A 24,128-nucleotide genomic window follows, 5' to 3' on the forward strand; every position below is an offset into this window, starting at 1 on the left:
TGAGTCGAAGTTCATATATTTCTGTTTGGAAATTCAGTTGTTTCAGCTCCATTGCTTGAAAAGACTATTTTTTCTCCAGTACCTTGTACATTTGTAGAAAATCAACTGAACATACAGTGTGGATCTGTTTCTGGATTGTTACCTTATGCAAATACCACATTGTATTGATTGCTGATGGCTTATAATAAGTCTTCAAATCCCATAGGATAGGAGTGTCAACTTTGTTCTTTTTAAAAATTGTTTTAGCTGTGCTGTGTGTGTGAGTGTGTGTTTGCATTTCTATATAAATTTTATAGTCAGATTGGCAATCTCTAGAAAAATGCCAGGATTTGGCCTACAGACAATATTTTGATGATCCCCGCTTTAATGAAATCTATTCCTTTTATGATGAATGTTTGGCAATGTAAACAGCTTTTGTAGCATGTGGGATTAATCCAAGTGTCAGTTTTTCTTTTGTGATAAGGAAAGTGTTACCTTCAACTTTCTAGTTTGAAGTAAACATTGGAATTCTACCTCTCTAACCCTAATATTTTCTCTCTCCGAAAAACTGTCTTTGAGTCACAAATTCTACCAAGTGTCCTTCAATTGTCTCTGTAATTGTCAGATGATATTGTTATAATTTGAAAATTAAATTATAAGCATAACATAGAGATGCATTAAGTTCTTTATGTATTTTTTGAGTTTTCTATTAGATTATACATTTGTTGGGGACAGTGGGACTACATCTTTGCTAGAAAGTAGATCCCAAATGTGCCCATGCCATCTAATATTCCCAAGTATTTATTGAGATCACTAGAATGCAGTGAATGCAAATAAAACCTTTTCTCTGTTTCAAAAGAAAATGCAGTGCAGAAAACAAAATACACTTAAAGTTAATGCTATTGTAGAAATATTTATATTTAGGAGGGACATTTATTCTTTACCTTGAATCTACAGAGAGCTCAATAGAAGAATTCGGAATTGAATCCTAAAGTTGTTTTTTAATATAATCCGACAGTCTTTGTCGTTTTTTTTCGCAATTATATGTACAAGATTTTTTAATTAAAGTCTACTGCGGTGACAATTGTTAGTAAAGTTACATAGATTTCAGGTGAACAATTCTGTATTACATCATCTATAAATCCCATTGTGTATTCACCACCCAGAGTCAGTTCTCCTTCCATCACCATATATTTGATCCCCTTTACCCTCATCTGTCACCCCCCTTCCCCTTACCCTCTGATAACCACTAAACTATTGGCTGTGTCTGTGAGGTTTTGTTTCTCTTTTGTTTGTCTTGTTCTTTTGTTGTTTTTGGTTTATATACCACAAATCAGTGAAATCATATGGTTCTCTGCTTTTTCGGTCTGATTTATTTCCATTAGCATTATAATCTCAAGATCCATCCATGTTGTCACGAATGTTCCTGTATCATCTTTTCTTACAGCCAGATAGTTTCCATTGTGTATATATACCACAACTTCATTATCCATTCATCTATTGAAGGACATTTTGGTTGTTTCCGTGCTTTGGCCACCTTAAATAAAGCTGCAATGAACATTGGAGCACACGTGTCTTTATGGATAAATGTTTTCAGATTTTTTGGGTAGATTCCCAGGAGAGGGATTGCTGGGTCATATGGTAATTCTATTTTTAATTTTTTGAGGAACCTCCACACTGCCTTCCATAGTGGCTGCACCAGTCTGCATTCCCACCAACAGTGTATGAGGGTTCCTTTTTCTCCACAGCCTCTCCAACACTTGTTACTATTTGTCTTGTTGATGATAGCCATTCCAACTGGGGTGAGTTGATGTCTCCTGGTTTTTATTTGCATTTCTCTGATGATTAGTGATGTTGAGCATTTTTTCATATGTCTATTTGCCATTTGTATGTCCTCTTTGGAGAAATGTCTCTTCAGGTCCTCTGTGCATTTTTCACTTTGGTTGTTTGTTTTTTTGTTGTTGAGCTTCATGAGTTCCTTGTATATTTTGGATGTTAGCCCCTTATCAGATGCACTGTTTGCAAAAATCTTTTCCCATTCAGTTGGTTGCCTCTTTATTTTGTTGATAGTTTCTTTTGCTGTGCAGAAGCTTTTAAGTTTCATATAATCCCATTCGTTTATTTTAGCTTTTACTTCCATTGCCTTTGGAGTCAAATTCATAAAATGCTCTTTGAACCCAAGGTCCATAAGTTTAGTACCTATGTCTTCTTCTATGCAGTTTATTGTGTCAGGTCTTATGCTTAAGTCTTTGATCCATTTTGAATTAATTTTGGTACATGGTGACAAATAGCAGTCCAGTTTCATTCTTCTGCACGTGGCTATCCAGTTCTCCCAGCACCATTTAATGAAGAGGCTGTCTTTCCTCCATTGTATGTTTTTAGCTTCTTTGTCAAAAATTATCTGTCCATATTTATGTGGTTTTATTTCTGGGTTCTCAATTCTATTCCATTGGTCTATGTGTCTGTTTTTCTGCCAATACCATGCTGTTTTGATTATTGTAGCCCTGTAGTACAAGCTAAAGTCAGGCCGTGTGATACCTCCAGCATTGTTCTTTTTTCTTATTGCTTTGGCTATTCGGGGTCTTTTGTGGTTCCAAAGAAATCTGATGATTTTTTGTTCTATTTCTTTAAAAAATGCCATTGGGATTTTAATGGGGATTGCATTAAATCTGTATATTGCTTTGGGTAATATGGCCATTTTAACTATGTTGATTCTTCCAATCCATGAGCACGGAATGTCTTTCCATTTCTTTGTGTCTTCTTCAATTTCTTTCAAAAATGTCTTATAGTTTTCAGCATGTAAATTCTTCACATCCTTGGTTAAGTTTATTCCTAGGTGTTTTATTCTTTTTGCTGCAATTGCAAAGGGAATTGTTTTTTGTATTTCTTTTTCTGAGATTTCATTGTTAGTATATAGGAATGCAATGGACTTTTGTAGGTTGATTTTGTAGCCAGCAACTTTACTGCATTCGTTGATTGTTTCTAGCAGCTTTTTGGTGGAGTCTTTAGAGTTTTTTATATATAGCATCATGTCATCTGCAAAGAGTGATAATTTAACTTCTTCATTCCCAATTTGGATGCCTTTTATTTCTTTCTCTTGCCTGATTGCTCTGGCAAGGACTTACAACACTATGTTGAAAAGCAGAGGTGATAGGGGACAGCCCTGTTGTGTTCCTGAACGTAGAGCAAAGGGCTTCAGTTTTTCACCATTAATTATGAGATTAGCTGAGGGCTTGTCATATATGGCCTTTATTATGTTAAGGTATTTTCCTTCTATACCTATTTTATTGAGTGTTTTAATCATAAATGGATGTTGTATCTTGTCAAATGCTTTTTCTGCATCAATTGATATAATCATAAGATTTTTGTCCTTTATTTTGTTTATGTGATGTATCACATTGATGGATTTGCGGATGTTGAACCATCCTTGCGCCCCGGAGATGAACCCCACTTGGTTGTGATGAATAATCTTTTTAATGCATTGTTGTATTTGATTTGCTAGAATTTTGTTTAGGATTTTTGCATCAGTATTCATTAGAGATATTGGTCTGTAGTTTTCTTTTTTTGTGTTTTCCTTACCAGGTTTTGGTATCAGGGTAATGTTGGCCTCATAAAATGAGTTAGGGGGTACTGTCTCTTCTTCAATTTTTTGGAAGAGTTTGAGCAGGATTGGTATTAGATCCTCTTTGAAGGTTTGGTCGAATTCAGTAGTGAAGCCATCTGGTTCCGGACTTTTGATTTTGGGAAGGTTTTTGATGACTGATTCAATTTCATTACTGGTGATTGGCCTGTTTAGATTTTCCAGTTCTTCATGGTTCATCCTTGGAAGGCTATATGTTTCTAAGAACTTGTCCATTTCTTCTAGGTTATTGAATTTGGTGGCATATAGTCCTTCATAGTATTCTTGCATGATCCTTTGTATTTCTGTGGTATCTGTGATAACTTCCCTTTTTTCATTTCCGATTTTGTTAATTAGTGTCTTCTGTCCTTTAATCTTAGTGAGTCTAACCAAGGGTTTGTCAATTTTGTTAATCTTTTCAAAGAACCAGCTCTTTGTCACATAAATTTTTTCTATTGTCTTTTTTTGTTTTCTATTTCATTTAGTTCTGCTCTGATTTTTGTTGTTTCCTTTCTTCTGCTGACCTTGGGTTTCACTTGTTCTTCTTTTTCTAGTTCTTTAAGGTGTAACATGAGGTTATTTATTTGGGATTTTTCTTGTTTCTTGAGATAGGCCTATAATGAGATAAATTTCCCTCTTAAAACTGCTTTCACTGCATCCCCAAAATTTTGGTAGGATGTAGTTTCATTGTCATTTGTTTCTATGTATCTTTTGATGTCTAATTTCTTCTTTGACCTAGTTGTTCTTTAAAAGTATGTTGTTTAATCTCCAGGTATTTGTGTTTTTTCCTGCTTTCTTTTTGCAGTTGATATCCAATTTTAAAGCCTTGTGATCAGAGAATGTGCTTGGTATGATTTCAGTCTTCTTAAATTTGCTGAGGCTGATTTTATGTCCCAATATATGGTCTATCCTTGAGAATGTTCCATGTACACTCGAAAAAAATGTATAGTCTGATGTTTTAGGATGAAGTGCTCTATATATGTCAATTATGTCCATTTCATGTAGTGTGTCATTTAGTGCTGCTATTTCCTTATTTATTTTTTGTTTGGATGATATACCCATAGCTGTCAATGATGTATTTAAGTCCCCTAGTATAATTGTGTTTTGGTCAATTTTCCCTTTGGTTCTGTTAGTAGTTACTTGGTATATTTTGGTGCTCCCTGATTGGGGACATAAATATTGATAACTGTTATGTCTTCTTGTTGTATAGTACCCTTTACCGTTATGAAATGTCCATATATATTTTTTAATACTTATAATTTATTAAGTTTAAAGGAATGAAGCTAGTTAAATAACTTTAAACAAATAGAAAATAACTACAAGGTATACAATTAAAAACTGAGTTGTAACATTTTATAATCACTTATAAATGCTATTTTGATCTATATTATTTAGTTTAAAGAACTATTAGCAAAATAATACATGGGAATACTTAGAAATAACATTAAATTTACCAATCATATGTACATAATTTACATAAAAATGTTAAGGTCCCCCCTCTCACAATAACAACACCTCTAATCAAGTTTTTGTAATTAGCTGACACGTACCCATACAATGCCAATTAACTTTACTAGTCTGAAAAAACTAAGTGCAATAATAATAAAAAATAATCACCATGCATTTACAAAACAATTAATATACTCCTTGTTGTTTAGTCAACAAATATTTATTGAGCTCCTATTTTCCAGGACCAAAAACATGTTTGTTACCTTACAGAATTCTCAGTCCATCTCGCAAGATAAGTAATAGTATTCTTTATATAAAAAGATAAAACTAAGAATCAGACTGATAGGAACTTGGCCACCACCATAAACAGAAACATATTTAATTATATTAATTGACAATTTTAAGGGATCATTGATTTTTCACGTTTCTCTTGTTCATGCTAAGTTTTTGCTTTTCTGTTTCCTTTTGTTAAGTTCATATGGATATAAGCAGTATTTTTTATTTACATCACTTATCACTTTTCTTTTTTACATGTCTCCATAAGTTCATCAGTACATATCTATTTTTTGCTTATAAATTTTAATAAACTATACGTAAGTGGGAATGTACAGTATTAAGTATTAGTCTATCATTCTGGATTTTAAAGTGGCACATTTTAAAAAGCTACACATCTTAAATAGATACAAAGTGTGATTTCCAAAATAAAGTTATATTTAAAAAATTAACCTCATTAAAATTTTTGGTTTATAAATTAGAATCTTAAATACAGGATGTTAAGAAGCTTAAACAACTATGTATTATAATGGTCAGCCACGTATTAGGTACGAAAGTAACATATTCTTTTAAGTTTAAAGTACCTTTCCTAAGAACAGGGCTACTGTGTGGTGATTCCTTATTTTAGCTCAACTGGAATAAAATTATTAAAGGAGTCTTTTCCTTTATTATTATGGATAACTATAGCCAAAAGGGCAAGAACACAGAATTCAGTAAATATCGAGGATAATCCAATAGTTAATATCAAATTCTAGCCAACATCCAGTATTACACAAGCATAGATTACCTTATAAAAAAGTTGTTCTAGTAAAAATATCTGACTGTAAAAGGAAGGAACTATAAAGAAACATACTACATTTAGAGATTTAGCAAGTCTAAATTTAGCATACTACATTTAGAGATTTGGGCATGTTGCACGTTGCTTATCCAGATAAGCAACGTGCCCAAACCATATGCCAATGGCAGAACTAGGACTGTTCTCGAGCCTTGCTCTGTTTGCCGTACCTGTATTCTCTTATTTTATGACTTAACATACTATTTACTCACTGTATTTTAACTTTAACTTAGAAAATTACCCAGCAACAAAACTTTTTCTTTACAGCCCAAGAACATTCTAGGTTTTCTAAAAAATGACCAGGACAAGAACAGGATGCAGGTCCTAACACTAGAGGACTTTCGTAGCTTCCATTAAAGGAGAATTTTATACAGGAAAAAGTTCACTTTTCATGTAATTTGCTTTGGCTGCAAAATGCTTATATAAAAGTCACAGCGTTAGGAACTCTATATCATAGTAACTTCATATGTTGTGAAATGGTTTTCTATAATCTGGACATTTTCTTCCGAGAGCCAGTTTTCCTGTTTCAGCTGCCTTATAAGCGCTTCCAAAGACTTCAATCTCCCTAGAGTTTGCTGGTCTTGTAGCTCAAGAAGAGTTATCTTTGAATGCAGTTTAGAGACTTTCTGCCAAAGATGTTCCTTATTTATGTCTTGCCTACGGTAAGAATGTTCAATTTGCAGAACTTCTGTGTCATAGTCCACACCCTTCCAGAAGGGGTCTTCAATGTCTATGTGTTGCATTTCCACAGTTTCTTTTGGGGCACGTATAAAAGAATTAATTGTAGCTTTGGAATTTTCTGATGGTCTTCAGGCAAAGAAAATATTGTTGGAATTGCATTTTGCTTCAAATATCGAATACCCCATCTGATGTCAAGAGAGTCAGGAGTAAAATGGTCACTACATAGGAACTGGTATTTACTGGGAATCCATGAATCTCGTTTCATATTCTTTACCCATTTTTCAAGTCTTTGTCATGTAGAGGAAATGGGTAAAAACTCAGCTTCCGGTCTTTATTGTTCGGTCTCCGGCGGTTTTTAAAGCAAATCGCTGCGCAATAGCGAGGCATCTCCCTGGTGTCGCCCTGGGAGACCCAGGCCAACGAGGGGTACCCCACTCGCTGAGGCGGGGCCGCAAGTCCAGGCTCCCCTGCAGCAGCGCACCTGCGTGGGGAAGGACCGGAAGCAAAGACGTGGCCACTCTGAAATGTCCATCTTTGTCTCTTATTATCTTTTTCACCCTGAAGTCTGTTTCATCTGATATCATTATGGCTACACCTGATTTTCTCTGGGTACCATTTGCTTGGAATGTCAATTTCCACCCTTTCACTTTGAGTCTATGCTTGTCCTTGTAGCTGAGATGTGTCTCTTGGAGACAGCATATGGTTGGGTTTAGTTTTTTGATCCAGTCTGCTACTCTGTGCCTTTTTATTGGTGAGTTCAGTCCATTTACATTTAGGGTGATTATTGATACGTGAGGATTTCCTGTCATTCTCCCTTTAGTTTTCTGGTAAGGCTGTGTCTCCATTGTTTCTTTGGCTTTTTATTGTTGTCTATTATTTTTGTGTGGTGGTATTCTATGATGTTTCCCTCTGTTTCTTCTTTTATTACAGTATATATTTCAGTTCTGGATTTTTTTTGAGTGGTTACCCTTAAGTTTATGTAAAAGAAAGTTTGATATTTAGAGTATTCCATCTTCTTCAGTACGCTTACGTTCTTCATTTCCATATTCCGGTTCAGGCCTCTACTCTTCCCCTTTTTGTGTTGCCACAAATTGTCCCTGTTGGTGGTGGTCGAATAGCCTCCTTTAGAATTTCTTGTAGTGCAGGTCGTGTATTAGAAAATTCCCTCAGCTTCTGTATGTCTGGAAAGGTCTTTGTTCCTCCTTCATATTTAAAGCATGTCTTTGCTCGATATATTATTCTTGGCTCATAATTTCTCTCTTTCAATAGTTTGAATGTTTGGTTCCACTCCCTCCTGGCTTGTATAGTTTCTGCTGAAAAATCTGATGATAATCTAATGGGCTTTCCTTTGTAGGTTACCGTCTTCTTTTCCCTGGCTGCCTTGAGGATTCTTTCTTTGTCGTTGATTTTAGACAGCTTCAGTACAATGTGCCTTGGAGAAGGCCTGTTGGGATTGAGGTAATTAGGTGTTCTATTTGCTTCTTGGATTCGAGGATCCATTTCTGTCCACAAGTTTAGGAAGTTCTCATCAACAATTTGTTTGAATATATTCTCTGTTCCCTTCTCTCTTTCTTCTCCTTCTGGTATGCCCATTATTCTTATATTCCTCTTTCTGATGGAGTCAGAAATTTCCTGTAGAGTTCTTCCATTTCTTTTAAGTCTCAAGTCTCTTTCTTCTTCCATCTGTGGAATTTCCAGGTTTCTATCTTTGATGTCACTGATTCTTTCCTCCATCTGGTCAACTCTACTATCTAAGCTGGTTATTTCATTCTTAATTTCTTCTATTGAGTTCTTAATCTCCAGAAATTCCATTTTTTTTTTTTTAAATTTCAATCTCTTTCGTAAAATGCTCATGTTGTTCTTTGATTGCGTTTCTGAGTTCATTAAATTGCCTTTCTGTGTTTTCTTGCATCTCGTTGAGTTTTTTCAGAACTGCAATCTTGAATTCTCTGTCATTTAAGTCCCATATTTCTATATCTTTAAGTTCCTTTTCTGGAGACTTTTCACTTTCTTTCTGAGCTGTCTTGTTGCCTTGGTTATTTATGGCAATTACTGATTTATTATTTCTCTTCCTAGACATCTGCAGAAGTAGTTTCTGCAACAGGTTGATAGGAAGAGGTCTTTCTTTTGTTTTCCAATACTTGTTGGTAGAATGTTTTATTTTATTTCTGACTTTAGCCTTTTTTCCCCCTCTCTCACACAGTAGTGCTATGTTTTCTCTGCACTATTCCAGCTTCTCACACAATAGGGGGATTCCCTGGAAGATGGGCTTGTCCTTTGTTAACAGTTCGCCTGGGTCATAGGGCGCCACATCCCTGTGGGGATGCGGAGAGCTTTTGAAGTTCCAGTGCTCTTTCTGCACCAGATTCAGAGCCCATATGTTTCAGCAGTTCTGTTTACTCCTGCAGGGATCCGCCCAGATAGGTGGGGCCAGGGGCGGGGTGAGTTGTGAGAGGTGGCCCAGAGCAATAGTGGCGACACAGCTGGTCCTGCTTCCACAGCTCCCTCCCCTTTGCCGGAACTAGTTGGGCTGCGAATCTGTGTCTGTGGTCCACAGTTCTCAGAACAGCAAATATTCTGTTCTTTTGATCTGACACTGCTACTGTTTTGCTTCTAGCACTGGGCAGGTGGGGCAGGGCGAGCTCTGGGAGGGTAAGGAGGGGACGGCTAGTCTCCGTGCCTAAGGCTTCCATTCTCTGCTTGGCAGTGAGGGCTTAAACCCACCGTTTCCAGCCTTCTTCCCTCAGTCTTTGATCCGAGGTCTCTGCCGTGAGCGTTGGGTTCAGCTGTGTTATATGCTGCCCCCTCAGCCCTGTGGTCCATAAGCGGAGCCCTAGCAGTCCGAGTCCTTCCCTCTCCCGCAGTTGCGGTAGTTCCGGGATGCAGCGAGCTAGGAGCACTGAGCTAGGTCTGCGTCCTGTGCCCGCACGGCTCCGTCCCCGCACTTCTCCCTTCCCTCCTCCCCCGCTCGCGCGATTCGCCCACCTTTATGTGAATTCAGTAGTGGGCCTCTTCGTCTTGCCTATCTGCTGTGCAGGGAGTCCTTTGTGGAGTTACAGTTGTTCAGTTTGTTGTAAATTCAAGGGGAGTTTTCCAGAGGCTCACCTCACGCTGCCATTTTTATGACGTCCCAGTCTTTGTCTTTTAATTGATACGTTTAAGCCTGGGATCAGCAAACTACAGCCTGCTGTTTTTATGAATGAGGTTTTTTTGCGTCCATGTCCATTCATTGTGTATTGTCTATAGTTGCTTTTATGCTATACTGGCAAAGTTGAGTAGGTGTAATAGATACTGTATTGCATGAAAAGCCTAAAATATTTATTATTTGACTCTTTGCAATAATGTTTTCTGACCATTGATTTAGATCATTTACATTTAATGTAATTACTTATATTGTTTGAAATACGTGCACTATCTTAATTGTTTTCTGTTTGTTACCTGTTTTGTACTTTGTTCCTCTTTTCTTGCATTCCTTGGGTTATGAATAGTTTTTTAGTGTTCCATTTAAATTTATCTTGGCTCTTTGGCTGTATCTGTATGTGCTATTTTCTTAGTGGTTCCTTTAATGATTATAATATACATTCTTAATCTTTAATAGTCTACTTAGAATTAATATCATATTTACTACTAATAGTAAAATGTGGAAGGCTTACAATCATATAGGCCTCTTTAATCTCCCCACTTATGTGATAGTTGTCACGTATGTTATATCTACACACATTGAAAACTTCATTAAACAATGTTATGATATATTGGGTAATCATACATATTTTAAATATCTTACAAAAGAAATACAGTCTTTTTCATTTACTCAAATTTTTACCATTTCTTTTGCTTTTCTTTCTTTCCTGAAGTTTCAAGTTTCCCTCTAGGATTCTTTCTTTTCAACCTATGCAAGTGTCTTTATCATTTCCTCTAGAGCAGTTCTGCTGGTGACAGATTCTCTTACTCTCTTTCCATGACAATATCTTCATTTGGTCTTGAATCCTGAAGGATACTTTTGCTGGATGTGGAATCCTGGGTTTATAGTTTTTATGTTTCAAAATTTAAAGATGTTCTCCTAATTTCCATGGTTTCTGATGGTAAATCCATAATCATTCTAATAGTTGTTACACTGTGTGTAATATGTATTCATTTTTTTGGGTACTTTCAAGATTTTTTTCTTTGTATTTGGACTTCAACATTGTGTTCATGATCTATCTATGTATGGTTTTCTTTGAGCATATCTTACTTGGGCTTCACTGAGCTTCTTGAATCTGATTTGGGAAGTATTCAGCCATTATTTCTTCAAATATTTCCTCTATAGCAATCTATTTTCCGCATTCTGGACATCTGATAATACAAATGCTAGATCTTTTGCTGTTCTCCCACATGAGTCTGTGGGGCTCTGTTCATTTTTTCCCCCAATCTTTTTTCTCTCTGTCTACAATGGATAATTTCTATTGATTTATCTCTAAGTTCACTGATTCTTTCCCCTTTTATCTCCATTCTGATGTTAAGTCCCTATCCATTGACTGTTTTTATTTTAGATGTTGTATTTTTCAGTTCAAAAATTTTCAGTTTTTTATAGTTTTTATTTCTCTGTTGAGAACTCTCTTTCCATTAATGGTAGCGTGTTTAACTTTACTTCACAGGACACAGTCATAATAACTTCTTTACATGTTTTGCCTGGTAATTTCAACTTCTGATAGTCTTTCCTTTGAGAAATGGTCACAAATTTTTTTGTTATTTGCAGGATGAATGCTTTTGGATTGATCCTGGATATTTAAATGTCATGTTGTGATAGTCTGGGTCATGTTGAAATTCTTTGGAGAGTGTTGATTTTTTTTAGTAGTGGTAGTGGTAGTAGTAGTGGTAGTGGTAGTGGTAGTAAGCAGTCACCTTGTTAGGTTCAGCCTGCAAGTTCTGTCTCGTCTTCAGGGGGCAGTAGTTCCAATGTCTGTTCTGTATTCAGTGCCTTTCCTTTGCTACTTTGAGTTTGTCCCATCTGGGTGCCACTCATGGGTCATTCTAGGACTTGGGTGGTAGTTTTAACTGCAGTTTTGGTCTCAAAGCCTTTGCTTTGCTGTTTGGGTCTGTTCTGTGCCTGTGCTAATTAGGGATGAGACCTGTACTTGCGCCAGTTCAAACACAGATTTAGTTAGGGGAATCCCCTTTTCTAGCTTGTCTTTTTTGGGATTATCCCAATACTCTTTGCCTCACTGAGCTTCCTTTTCCTGGTCCTGGTCCTTTTCCTGTCCAGAAAGATGGGGTTTCTCTTGGAGTTTCATTTAGCTGCCTGCACTGTTGTCACAGTTGCAGACACTATACAGAGCCTGCTCCTGGGACAAAATAGCTATAGAAAAGAGACTGAAAAAAATAATGGAGATTCTTTTTTTCTTCTTTGGACTACTGAGGTCTTCTTTCCATATACCTTTGGCCAGAAAAACAGAATTTCTTTTCCAATTTTATCTACCTGTGTTGCTGCTGCTGCTGCTTCACCTTATAACTGGGGCCTATTCTTGGGGCAGAGTCAAGAGAAAACGGAGATGGAAAACCCTCCCAAGAGCCAGGGATTAATTCTCTACACATTCTCTTGCCCACTTGGGCCCCTTTCCCCTGTTTTCTGGCTAGAAAGAGTTTCTCTAAGAGGTTTGTTCTCTGTGCTGCAGCTGCTGCAATGCATGGAGCCTGAAGTTATGAATTAGAATTAGTAAGGTTGAAAGGGGTTGGGCTATAAGCAGCTGTTTAGAGAAAGAGAGTGATAATGGTTTGGCGACATTACAAATATCTTGGCTGCTATGCTAATGAATTTGTGTATTTTGGAGGTATTTTATTACCTTTGTATCATGCACTGATTCTTTTGTGAAAGACAAATAGTTAATGCTCAGTTTTCCTATTTTTTATTTTGTATACTTATTATCATGAGGAAAGTAGATGGTGCTTAAAAGACTCAGTATTTAAAATTTTCTTCTATGGCCAGGATAAACAGCTGGGGAGTGAATTTTGCAATGATTTCTGAGGACTTTTGCTAAATTAATCTTCTTGAAATTACGTTGTTTTCTATTTTTCTGATTGACTTGTCAACAATTTTAGCATAAATAAATGGCCATGTAGCATAATGTGCTAACTGTAATTGACTGTTTTATATGGCACATTTTTAATTGCCATCTGATACCATTTTAGTTGGATTTTTAATTGCAGTCTGATAACTAATTTTAAGGTATAATTGGAATTCTGTATTTTCCTTGAGATATTAATAGTAATAAAATTACCATTTTTCAAGCAAAGAAAATTTATAATTTTCTTTGAGTTATGTGATGTTATCCTTATTTTGTTCATGAAGATGTTGAGCTCAAAGAAGTGAAGTTGCGTGGCTGAGTTTAGACATCTTAACAAATGGCAAAGATAGAACTTGAATTTCAATTTGTAAGTTCAAAAGGTCTGTTTCTAAAACCTGCTTTCTTAATCTTTGTGCTCTATTGTTTTATATTGCTCAAGGTGCTGGGAATACATAAATAAAACATTAATTCATGCTCTCCAGGACTTCATTGTTTAGCTGATGAACTGGAACAATATAGAGATAGTCATAAAGCAGTGGTTAAGTGCTGTGACTGTGGTAGATTTTTGTTTTTCTTACTCACTGCTTTCATTAAGGCTCATTCATTATTGGCCTTTCATTAGTCCATTCCTTATTTTTACATTTGAAAAATCAAAATTAGTATTTCTTAAACATCTTTTCATCTCAAGAAGTGCTGTTTTAAACTAAACCTTGGATTCATTATTTTACATTCATCTAGCTCTTTTCAGAGCCCTTCACATTTAACACCTGCATTTACCACCATAAGAAGACAGGTTGATATTAGCTGTCACCTTTTTACAGAGGAGGTCAGAGCTTAAAGAGTTTCAGTGACCTGACTAAAGTTGTAAATAGTGGAAATAGGATAACTGGGACTCTATTGCTTGACTAATAGGAAATAAAATTTTGCTAAATAAAACCACATTTGTATCATAATTATAAACTGTATGTTAAATGAACACATTGAAGACTTTCTATAATATGATGCTTTAAAGTTATTATAATCATACTGCTTTTCAAGGTAAAAGCATATTAAGTATGTTTTTGTTCTTGTTAATTTTACTTATTTTGTGTTGGTTTAATGAATTAAAAAGTATTAGATTGTAAGAGCATGAGTTTTTATTGAGTTTGGATTATTTTCACTCTGGGAGCTACTCAAGGTAGTACAGCTTGTATTGTAACATTTTACATTGTTCCAAAATTCTGTCCTAAATCTGTTTTATCTTTCAGTGTAACAAAAACTGTTACTTTTTTTTTTTTACTTTTATTTTTATTATTACCAAACAATACATGTGCATTGTAGGTCATTAGAAAATAAAGAAAAATACCCATTGATTACTACTGTTATCAACTTGTTTTATTTCCTTTCAGATCTTTTTTGATTTGCACAGATACAAGGATCCAATCCAGAATTTGGCATTTGTTACAGCTAGATTTCACATCTCCTAAGTCTTTTATCTAAGACTCTTCTTAAAAGCAGTCTCTCTTGACAGCCTATTTTCAACAAGGCCCCCCCTGCACTGACAGAAAATGTTTAATGAATGTTTTTACTATGAATCATTTTAGTTACCAAAACTCAAGGAGAGGGAAATTTCAATCAGGAATTTGCTGGTGTTAAATTTACAAGTGTTGAGAATGAGCCCTGTTATCTCATTGTTTTTGACACTTGTTAGTGATTGTTTGGGTACAAGTAAATTAAAAGCAATCTCTGTAGTAGAGGTCAAAGGAACATTGTGCAGTCCAGTGCTTCCCTATAGAATCAAAGGGAGCTGAGCTGAATTGACTGAGTGCTATTAGAATGAGACATCCCTAAAAATGTAGGTGGGAGTAGCTGGCGAAATAAATCAATTTAGTTGGAAACAAAAGATTGAATTTGGTATTCTTCTACTGGAGAGAGTACAGAAAAAGAATTAGATCTTCAAACTGCCTTGGGTATTTGAGACACAAAAAAGTAAGTAATTTGATGGGGTTTAGTTGTTGCATGCTTTATCCCAAGTGCTTGCTGCCTGTGCCTTTCCCTTTTTGCCCCTCAAATATATACACAGTAACGAACCTGATTTAGATGAGCACTTTTAACAGTCACATCACTGGATCAAATAAGATTTAAAAAGAAAACAGGAAGATGGAAGACGTAATTTAATATCCATGTCATTAAGAATAAAAAAAATATTGTGCATCATTGGTGAGAAATTATTTTCCTTCAATAAAAATTTCTACTTCAATAAAAATAACTGGTTCTTTCAACATCTAGTTTTACATGCTTTAGTAAAAGTCTGTTATAGCAAAGCCCCATTCATTTATAATTTGAGTTTTGTTTAGATATGTGAATAACTCCCTCCTTCCCCTGACCCACACACACTATTAATGACTTACTTTAACTCTCTCTGAGTAAATTATGGATTGGAATTATATTCATATTGTGCTGCAGTCAGAAAATTGAGCAGTGTTTGCCCTGAAAGTTTTATTTTCTAGCTTATCATTTAGACACTAACTGTCCACCACCTTTGTGTGTGTGTATAGGAATGTTTGCAAGATTGATACCCCTCATTTAAAAAAAATGTTAGACAAAATTTGTTACATGCTGTATTTTACCAATAAAGTTGAAGTAAAAGGAGTGGTTACCTTTTGATTTATATCTTCTCTCTAGCCTTGATCATTTTTCCTTGAGAATTCCTAAACCACGAATTCCTCTAGCTTTCTGATCCTGTAACTATGTGGATTTGCAATAACAAAGATTTATGTTTCTCAATCTTAGCTGGGCTTTCAATACTGCTTGGCAGTTCTGTGTTCCATTCCCTTATGTTTTCCTTTTACATGTTGTACGTACTCTCACCCCTGTCCTTAATTAGTATCTTGGTCATTCTCAGAAGATTATCCTGTCTTCTAATTTAGAAATGGGAGGGAGAGAGAGAGAGAGAGGTGGAAGGGATAAGAGGAGTGGGAGGGGTAAGGGATAGAGGGAGAAGGAGAGCATTGGCTTATACAGGTCTTTGCCCTTTCTCCCTTTTACATAGTGAACAGATTGCTGTGTGTGCTCTTGATCCGATCTTCTACGGGGAATCTCCTTCAGTCAGTATCCGTTTACCTTCCTGTGTCTGTTCTGCCACCTTCCTGTGACTTCTACTTAGCCGTGAAAAACTTCTTTAAATCTCTTCTATCCCAAAAATATCCTGTTATCAGTTGTCCCTCAACTCTGCTCTTTCTGACACCAATTCCATCTCATTTCTTACTTTTATTGTCAAACTTTTTGAGAGTTTACTTACACTGTTTGACTTTATATCCTCTTACTCAGCCCTAAACTATATTCTTAGGTGTACATGCACCAGTTTATTAAAATTGTAAAGTGTTTGACCTCTTTGCAAAATTAGACACTATTGAGTACTTCTTTAAAAGTTAAAAAATGTGTTGATCAAGAATTTATGTGTAGGTTAAATAGTCAGATAGTATGCTGCAAAGCTAGTAGAAAAAGAGTAGTACTCTTTAACACTCCCAATGTCTGATTGCCACAACCCAGAGGCAACCACTGACAAACCTGTTTGTTATTTTTTCTGTTATTTACTTCCTTACATCTAAATTAACATGTGCAGTGCTAAATATTACACCGATTTTGTACACATACATCAGTTTCCTTATAGTTTCCTCCAGTTTTCCATCTCTGCTACTCTTTGGATTTCTTTAGATATCCGTTCAGTTTTAAATTCAAAGTTCTTTTATTGATTGGTTCATATACTAATTCTTAAAATGTATGTTTAGTAGAGCATCCCTTGATTATGTTTCCAGTTATTGAAAGTTGGTGATACATTCTTCTTATGCCAGGTTAAAAAGCTAAAAAGCATATATGGAACAGAGGAACTTGCGTTCTCTTCTTTCCAACTATGCTTTCATGTAGTCTTTTTCTTCCAGCCTTACTGGCCATCTTACTTGTCCTTGAACGTAGCAAGCATGACCCTCCTACCTACTGGCTTTGTACTTCTTGCCACTTCTGACTGGAATCCCCCCTGTTATGGACTGAATGTTTGTGTTCATCCCAAATTCCTTTCATAACCTTACACCCCCCCACGTGATGGTATTAGGAGTGGGGCCTTTGCAAGGATTAGATGAGTTCACGAGGGCTCTGCCTCCAAGAGTTGGACTTTAGTGCCCTTATAAGAGCACAGAGACAGCTTGCTTCTGTTTGCTCGCTGCCATGTGAGGACACAAGAAGACAGTCACTAGGAACCAGGAAGCACATGTGTGTCAGGCATCGACTCATGAAGCTTTCTTTTCCGTTTTCTTCTAAGAGTTTTACAGTTTTAACTCTTGTATTTAGGGCTTTCATTCCTGTTGAGTTCGTTTTTGTGTAAGGTATAAGGTAAAGATCCAGCTTCATACTTTTGTATGTGCATATTCAATTTTTCCAGTACTATTTGTTAAAAAGACCGTCCTTTCCCCATTAAACGGGCATGTACCCTGATCAGATATGAGTGGGCCATATATATAAGGGTTCATCTTTGGGCTCTCTATTCTGTTTCACTGGTCTACTTGACAGTACCACACTGTTTGATTACTTGTGGCTTTGTAGTAAGTTTTGAAATTAGAAAATGTGACTCCTCCAACGTTGTTGCTCTTTTACAGCATTGTTTTGGCTATTTGAGATCTTTTGGGTTGCATATGAATTTTAGGATGGATTTTCATATTTCTGGGAAAACGTCATTGGTATTGATAGGGAGTCCCTTTGAATCTTTGGATCACTTTGGGTGGTATTGACATCTTAGCAATATTAGGTTTTCCAGTTAATAAACACAGAATGTCTTGCCATTATTTATGTGTTCTTTAATCTTTTCAACAGTGTTTTGTAGTTTTCAGTGAACAAGTCTTTTGATTCTTGGTTAAATTTATTCGTATTTTTTTTGATTTTGTTGTTTTCAGTGAACAAGTCTTTTGATTCTTGGCTAAATTTATTCGTATTTTTTTTGATTCTGTTGTAAATGGAATTGTTAACTTCATTTTAGGATTATTCATTATTAAGATATAGAAAAAAGTCACTCTTTTGGGGTGTTATTTAATATACCACAGAATTACTTTATCTTCTGTCAGTATTTCAATTGATTTGAACTAAATTCAAATGGAAACTGAAGGCATTCAAATGATTTGAACTAAATTCAAATGGAAACTGAAAATCAGAACAAACGGTAATTTCTGAATTGAGTCCAAGTACTAAATTTTTATTTGATCTTTGTTAATCAAACTAAGGTTTTAAACTTACCTAAGTATAATAATTTGAAATTATAGATCTGGAAAAATAACAGCAAATGAAAATAACCTTTGAAATAATTTAGTGTGAGTTCTTGATAATATTAAAATATTCTGAAAATTATATTTTTTGGAGTACAATTTAAAGCTTGTAGTTCTTAATTGTGCCTTATTGATGCTTCTCTAGATGTTGCTGGGAATTTTTTTTTTTACATCTTGGGGGTGTGATACATAGTAAATACATATTATAGATGACACCTTTCTGCTTTTTTTTTTTAATTCACAGGCCACAGAAACACTATTTAGAATGGGTGTAGCAAGAGGAACCATCACAACATTAAGAAATGGAGAAGTAAGATGAGAATTTTGTTATACTTATTAGTTCTTAATTTATTGTATACCATTTTAAAAACATAAAATGTGGTGAATTCTCTGATGCTTTATATAAAAGATTGAGAAATACTTGATGTACATAATATTGAGTGAATCTGACCTAAAAATCCATTTTAGTTCAGTCATATTGCAATGAGATCTCGGGTTGAAAATGAATTGCTGAGCCTTTCAATGTTTGGTTACCTGTTATTTTTACTCTTAAAAGAAAATGACATTTTATTTAATAATAACTTCTGCATATATATATATATGTGTACATATATACACACACACACACACACACACATATATATATATATATGTATATATTTAAAGAAAATAATCCTATACTTTTTCCTTTCTTTTCTATTTTATGTTTGACAGATCTAATACTTCTTTCTAAGGATAAAGTAATTTGAAATGTTGACATTTATGAGAGAGAGAGAGAGAGAGAGAGAGAGAGATAGAGAGACAGAGAGGGAGAGAGAGAGACAGAGAGAGAGACAGAGAGAGAGAGAGAGAGAGAGAGAGGTGCGGGGAGAAGGAAATGGGGAGAGGGAGAGTGGGAGAGAGAGAAATGGAATTTAGTCTGCTCTTGTAGTTGAGGCTCAATTAAGATACAGATTCTAAATTTTAACTTTTGTAAATGTTCCTACCAATTCTTAAAAAAAAGTTCTGCCACTTGAAATAAATCTCCATTCCAAAATTATTACTGGCCTAATTATCACTCTGCTTTATAAAATTTATTGTTTGATATTACCTGCTTGTTAGGCAAAAATGTATAATCTTTTGGAAGTCAGATACTTTTAAATGTTTAATTGTATATTGACAAATCACTTTGGCATTAATTTGTAATATATATTTTGTGTATGAAAAAGAGTTAATTGACCCCTTTTTATTCTTAACAAACTGCAGTATGTGGTGCCATTTTAAGAAAAGAAAACGTTCCCATTAATAAAGTCAGACATATTTATCTGTCTAGAGTATGTCAAAATGAAATTCAGATTTTAGTAGTTACTATGTATTTTCTCATGGTGGGGGCAATGAACTTTTGAACTCTATCTTATAAGGTTTGGGAAATGTATGCAAGACAGTTTTATAAGTAATCTTCTGAGCATATGAACACATATTGAATATGTACATATTTTACTGAATGGAGAGGAAGTAGTTAAAGCAGCTGGTTTTTGATCCAATTTCCTCTCAGATTGCTACAGGTGAGTAACCTGGTTTACAGGTATTAACCTTGGATAGAGTTTTCAAGCACTGTCTGACCTTCAGTTTCTAAAATGAGGTTGAAACTGTAAGATGCACATTTTTGCCCTTACATTTTAAGATCCCTAAAAATGGACTATGTCTTCTAGTCACTGGCACCTCATAGTCACGTTTTTAGAGAATTTGTTTGGGAGTAGGAGATAAACTAAAAGGTTAACATTTTAATGGATTATTTAAAACAGAAGCTGAAATTACCATATTTATCATATTGAAAAATGTTTGATATGTTAACGCAGGAGAGTAGCAAGGACTTTACTTGTCCTAGGGCATTTAAAATATTCTAGCCCTTTACTGCAAAAATATATGTTAAGCAGGGATTAATAAGTAACCTTGTGACAATGACATCAGGTAGGAGAAATAAAAACTGATATATCCACATTACAAAAATGTCAGTGTATGAGTAAATTTATCTGGATACATGACAAGACTGAACTTTGCGTGTCTCCCCTTTTCTGTATTCTGTCTCGAAGCCTATGTTTTGCCCACCTAATTGGACATTTCTGCTTATATTTTCTAAGAAATGTTGAGACCAGAGAACATGTTTCCTCTCTCTGAAAGTAAGAAAGTTTTGGCAAGAGTTTGAAACTTAACTTTATATGTTATAATGAATCATTGGAGGATTTAAGTAAAGAAGTGACATTACCTTTTTAAATCTTCATCACAACTGTGCAAGGGAAAAATTATTATGCCCATCTTATGTTATAGATAACTGAGGCTTAGAGAAAACATCTAGGAAATGGGAGAGCTGGGATTTAAACTGCTTTCTAATTCCAAAGCCCATTCATTCCACTACACAATATAATCTCCCTCAACGTAATTCACTTACTTAGATTATAGTTTTCTAATCATTCAATTGTCCCATAGTTTGACAGTAGAAAAATAGCATGGTATATAAGACTGAGATTATATATTCAGTCTGATTTTTTAATGCATTCTATTATAATTATCACTGTTATCTTTCATATGTGTAGAGAAATGTGTGACTTACAATGAATTGAAAAAATAATTCTCACCCTTCACAATTGTAGTTTGCGACTGAACGCCTGATCATGTTGATGTGTTCTGTACAGTCCTGTATATGAGCTAGCTGGATTTTTGTAACTTGATTAAATTACATAAGCTAGAAAGCAGATAATTTTTCTGGGTAGAAAATTTTTAAATTTGTTTATTTTTTGGGGTGGGTAACATAAAATTATCACTCTCAGTAAATAGTTATTGAATATGCTTGTCTCAAAAGTTACACTTTTGTAATTTCTTCAGGAAAGGTCTGATTGTTTTCAGCTTTCCAGGAATTTATGTACCGTATTTTGCTGTGTATAATGCACACTTTTTTGCCCAAATTTTTGAGGGAAAAATAAGAATGCACACTCTACATGGGTAGTACTAATTCTGCATCTATATAAATGTTTTTAATTTTTTATTTATGCTTATGAATTGAAAGTGTAACTCTAGAATTCAATAATGATATCCGTATGCAAAGTAATACCCTGGAACACGATAATTGGTTTTGTTGAACTTAACAATGAACTTGCAATGATGAAGAGTTCTTGGACTTCTATGATGCGTAAATACCGTAAATTTGTTACCAGTACATAAAATTTCTTGTACCTTGTATTTGTTCTTGTGTTTTGTAATTATTTGTTACATAAAATTTCTTGTACCATAATACCCTGTTTCCCTGAAAATGAGACCTAGCCGGACAATCAGCTCTAATGCATCTTTTGGAGCAAAAAATTAATATAAAGCCCAGTCTTATATTATGTTAGATAAGACTGGGTCTTATATTATAGTAAAATATGCCCAGATCTTATATTAATTTTTGCTCCAAAAGACACATTAGGGCTGATTGTCGGGTTAGGTCTTGTTTTCGGGGAAACACGGTATGTTAAAAAATAAATGCTAATACAAAAAACAAAATGCATATGTCTTTAATGAGCAAAGTGTTAGTATTTTAAACAGTGACATCTCTGAAGCTCGGCTGCTAACAGAATGCCAGTAACTAGTGGCGTGTAAAACCTAATCAGATGAGCAGGGAGTTACTGAGATCATCTTAAAGGCAGATGTGACACGTGGCACTGGAATCAGATCTGGTGTCCCTTCCCTTTTCTTCCCTAAATATTAACTGAATTTCAGGCACTATACTAGGTGCTGGGTTTTAACTGTAAATAAAACTCATATGGTTTCTGTTCTCAGGAAACTTTGTAGTATGCTGGCTGAGTCCATAACCTGCCACTTGACCCATGCCATTCAATATCTTCTATAAATGGGATAAAAGCATCTACTTCCTACGTTACTTTGTAAGAAATAAAGTAGATAATATGTATAAAACAGCTAGCAGAATGTCTGGTACAAAGTAAGCCTTTTAGGATTAAGTCTATACTAAACATAACTAATTTTTGTGTAATTAAATATGATAAATTATTTTTTATATTAGAGTGAATATATGGAACTCTCTGGATTGTGGTTATTTATAACAGTGTGTGAACTGAGAGTTGGTAATGAAAGACAGACTTTAGATATTTTCGGTCCATAGCTATGTTAATAACAGAGTTACTGATGCTTTTGAATTATCATTTCCTTCCTATGGGCCTCAAGATATTTAGGTCAGCATATCTGAGCAGAGTCAGTACCCCCTGCTCTCTAGTGCCAATGGCTCAGTAATATACGGAATATATGTTTATTTACAGACATGAAGTGTACTACTCAACCAAATTTTGCTGCTTGTGATTTTGTTTTTATATATACAATAAATATAGCAGGAAGAAGAGCAATGGTAGAAAACTGATATGTACAAAAATAAGAATTCTACTAAAAAATAGGATAGAGTCATTACATAGTGAAAACTTAGTTCTACTGATAATTGCAAGTCTTAGTTGGGCAAAAGTCCCACTGAGAATGGCGAGACACTGACTGCCCCCCACCAGAAACGCAGAGTAAGGCTCAATTGATCCTGTCAAGGAAAACTGGATTATCTCTTCTGCAGTAAGACCTCTGATTTATGCATTGTGTTTTTTATTTTATTTATTTTTTTATTGGGGAAGGGGAACAGGATTTTATTGGGGGAACAGTGTGTACTTCCAATACTTTTTCCCAAGTCAAGTTGTTGTCCTTTCAGTCTTAGTTGTGGAGGGCGCAGCTCAGCTCCAGGTCCAGTTGCTGTTTTCTAGTTGCAGGGGGCACAGTTGAACCAGCAACCTTATGGTTGAGGACGCATTCCCACCAACTGAGCAATCGGGGAGCTCAGTGGCAGCTCATCTCAAGGTGCCGTGTTCAATTTTAGTTGCAGGGGGCGCTGCCCACCATCCTTTGCGGGAGTGGAGGAATCCTGGCAACCTTGTGGTTGAGAGCCCACTGGCCCAAGTGGGAATCCAACCGGCAGCCTTCAGAGTTAGGATCATGGAGCTCTAACCGCCTGAGCCACCGGGCCGGCCCTATGCATTGAGTTTTAACAGGAAGAAAATGTTAAGATATTTTATACATGTCCACTGCCATTGAAATATACTCTTTGTTAACTTGATTAGCTTCTACCCATATCCCCACATCATCTAAGGAAAAAGAAAAAAGAGTTCTGACCACTCTGGAATGTTCCCAGATAACTTTTTCAAGTCTATTTGGTCAACGTTGCTCAAGCAATAGTTCACTGTAATCAGAAGTGTCTGGACAGTGATTTAAGCACTTTGAGCACCTCTTGTAATTGCAGAAGTCAAATATGACTTGTATTCATCTTTTGTTATTGTTCTATATTGAGTATTACAATTTTAATACAGTATTTTTCCTTTCTTAAAATGCATATACATTTTTTTGGCACCCATATATGTAAATATAAACATATATATTCACATGTATTTATATATATAATATTTATTTAAATATATTTACATATTTTAATATGTTTATGTTTATATATTTAAATGTATTTTTATATATTTGTATATTTATATATTTAAATATTTTATATTTATTTATATTTTATATATTTATATATTATGTATTTATATATTTAAATATATTTATATGTATATATATATATATATATATATATATATATATATATATATGTACACACACACAGATGGTACCAAAAAAGTGTATACACATTTTAAGAAAGGAAAAAACTGTATTAATATATACCGATAACAAAAGATGAATACAAGTCACGTTTGACTTGTGTAATTACAAGAGGTGCTTACTATCAGCATCCAGACCTTTTTTTTTTTTTTAAAGAAGGGCGTATCTCACAGTGGCCCACGAGTGGATTGAACCAGTAACCTTGGCCTTATCAGCACTGTGCTGTAACCAGCTGAGCTAAGTGGCCACCCAGTGTCCAGACGCTTCTGATTTCAGTGAACTGCTGCTTG

At 35.1% G+C, this 24,128-nt stretch overlaps 1 protein-coding gene and 1 pseudogene across 3 annotated transcripts in view; one reads left to right on the forward strand and one right to left on the reverse strand.

Annotated features, from left to right (window-relative positions):
• TMEM135 (transmembrane protein 135) overlaps positions 1-24,128 on the forward strand; it is a 222,271-nt gene that overhangs the window by 64,260 nt on the left and 133,883 nt on the right. Inside the window, exons 5-6 of one of the 2 annotated variants that reach the window (XM_081064963.1) lie at positions 1,728-1,781; positions 18,413-18,478. In XM_081064963.1, the coding sequence (XP_080921089.1) occupies positions 1,728-1,781; positions 18,413-18,478 (120 nt within the window). The remainder of the gene's footprint in view (positions 1-1,727; positions 1,782-18,412; positions 18,479-24,128) is intronic. The other variant, XM_081064964.1, reaches the window with a different exon arrangement.
• Positions 6,602-7,223, reverse strand: LOC308503915 (THAP domain-containing protein 5-like; annotated as a pseudogene). Its single transcript has one exon. The product of its transcript is annotated as a THAP domain-containing protein 5-like (transcript).

This window comes from Rhinolophus hipposideros (genome assembly GCF_964194185.1).
Source record: "Rhinolophus hipposideros genome assembly, chromosome: 10".
In the NCBI taxonomy this organism is placed as follows: domain Eukaryota; kingdom Metazoa; phylum Chordata; class Mammalia; order Chiroptera; family Rhinolophidae; genus Rhinolophus; species Rhinolophus hipposideros.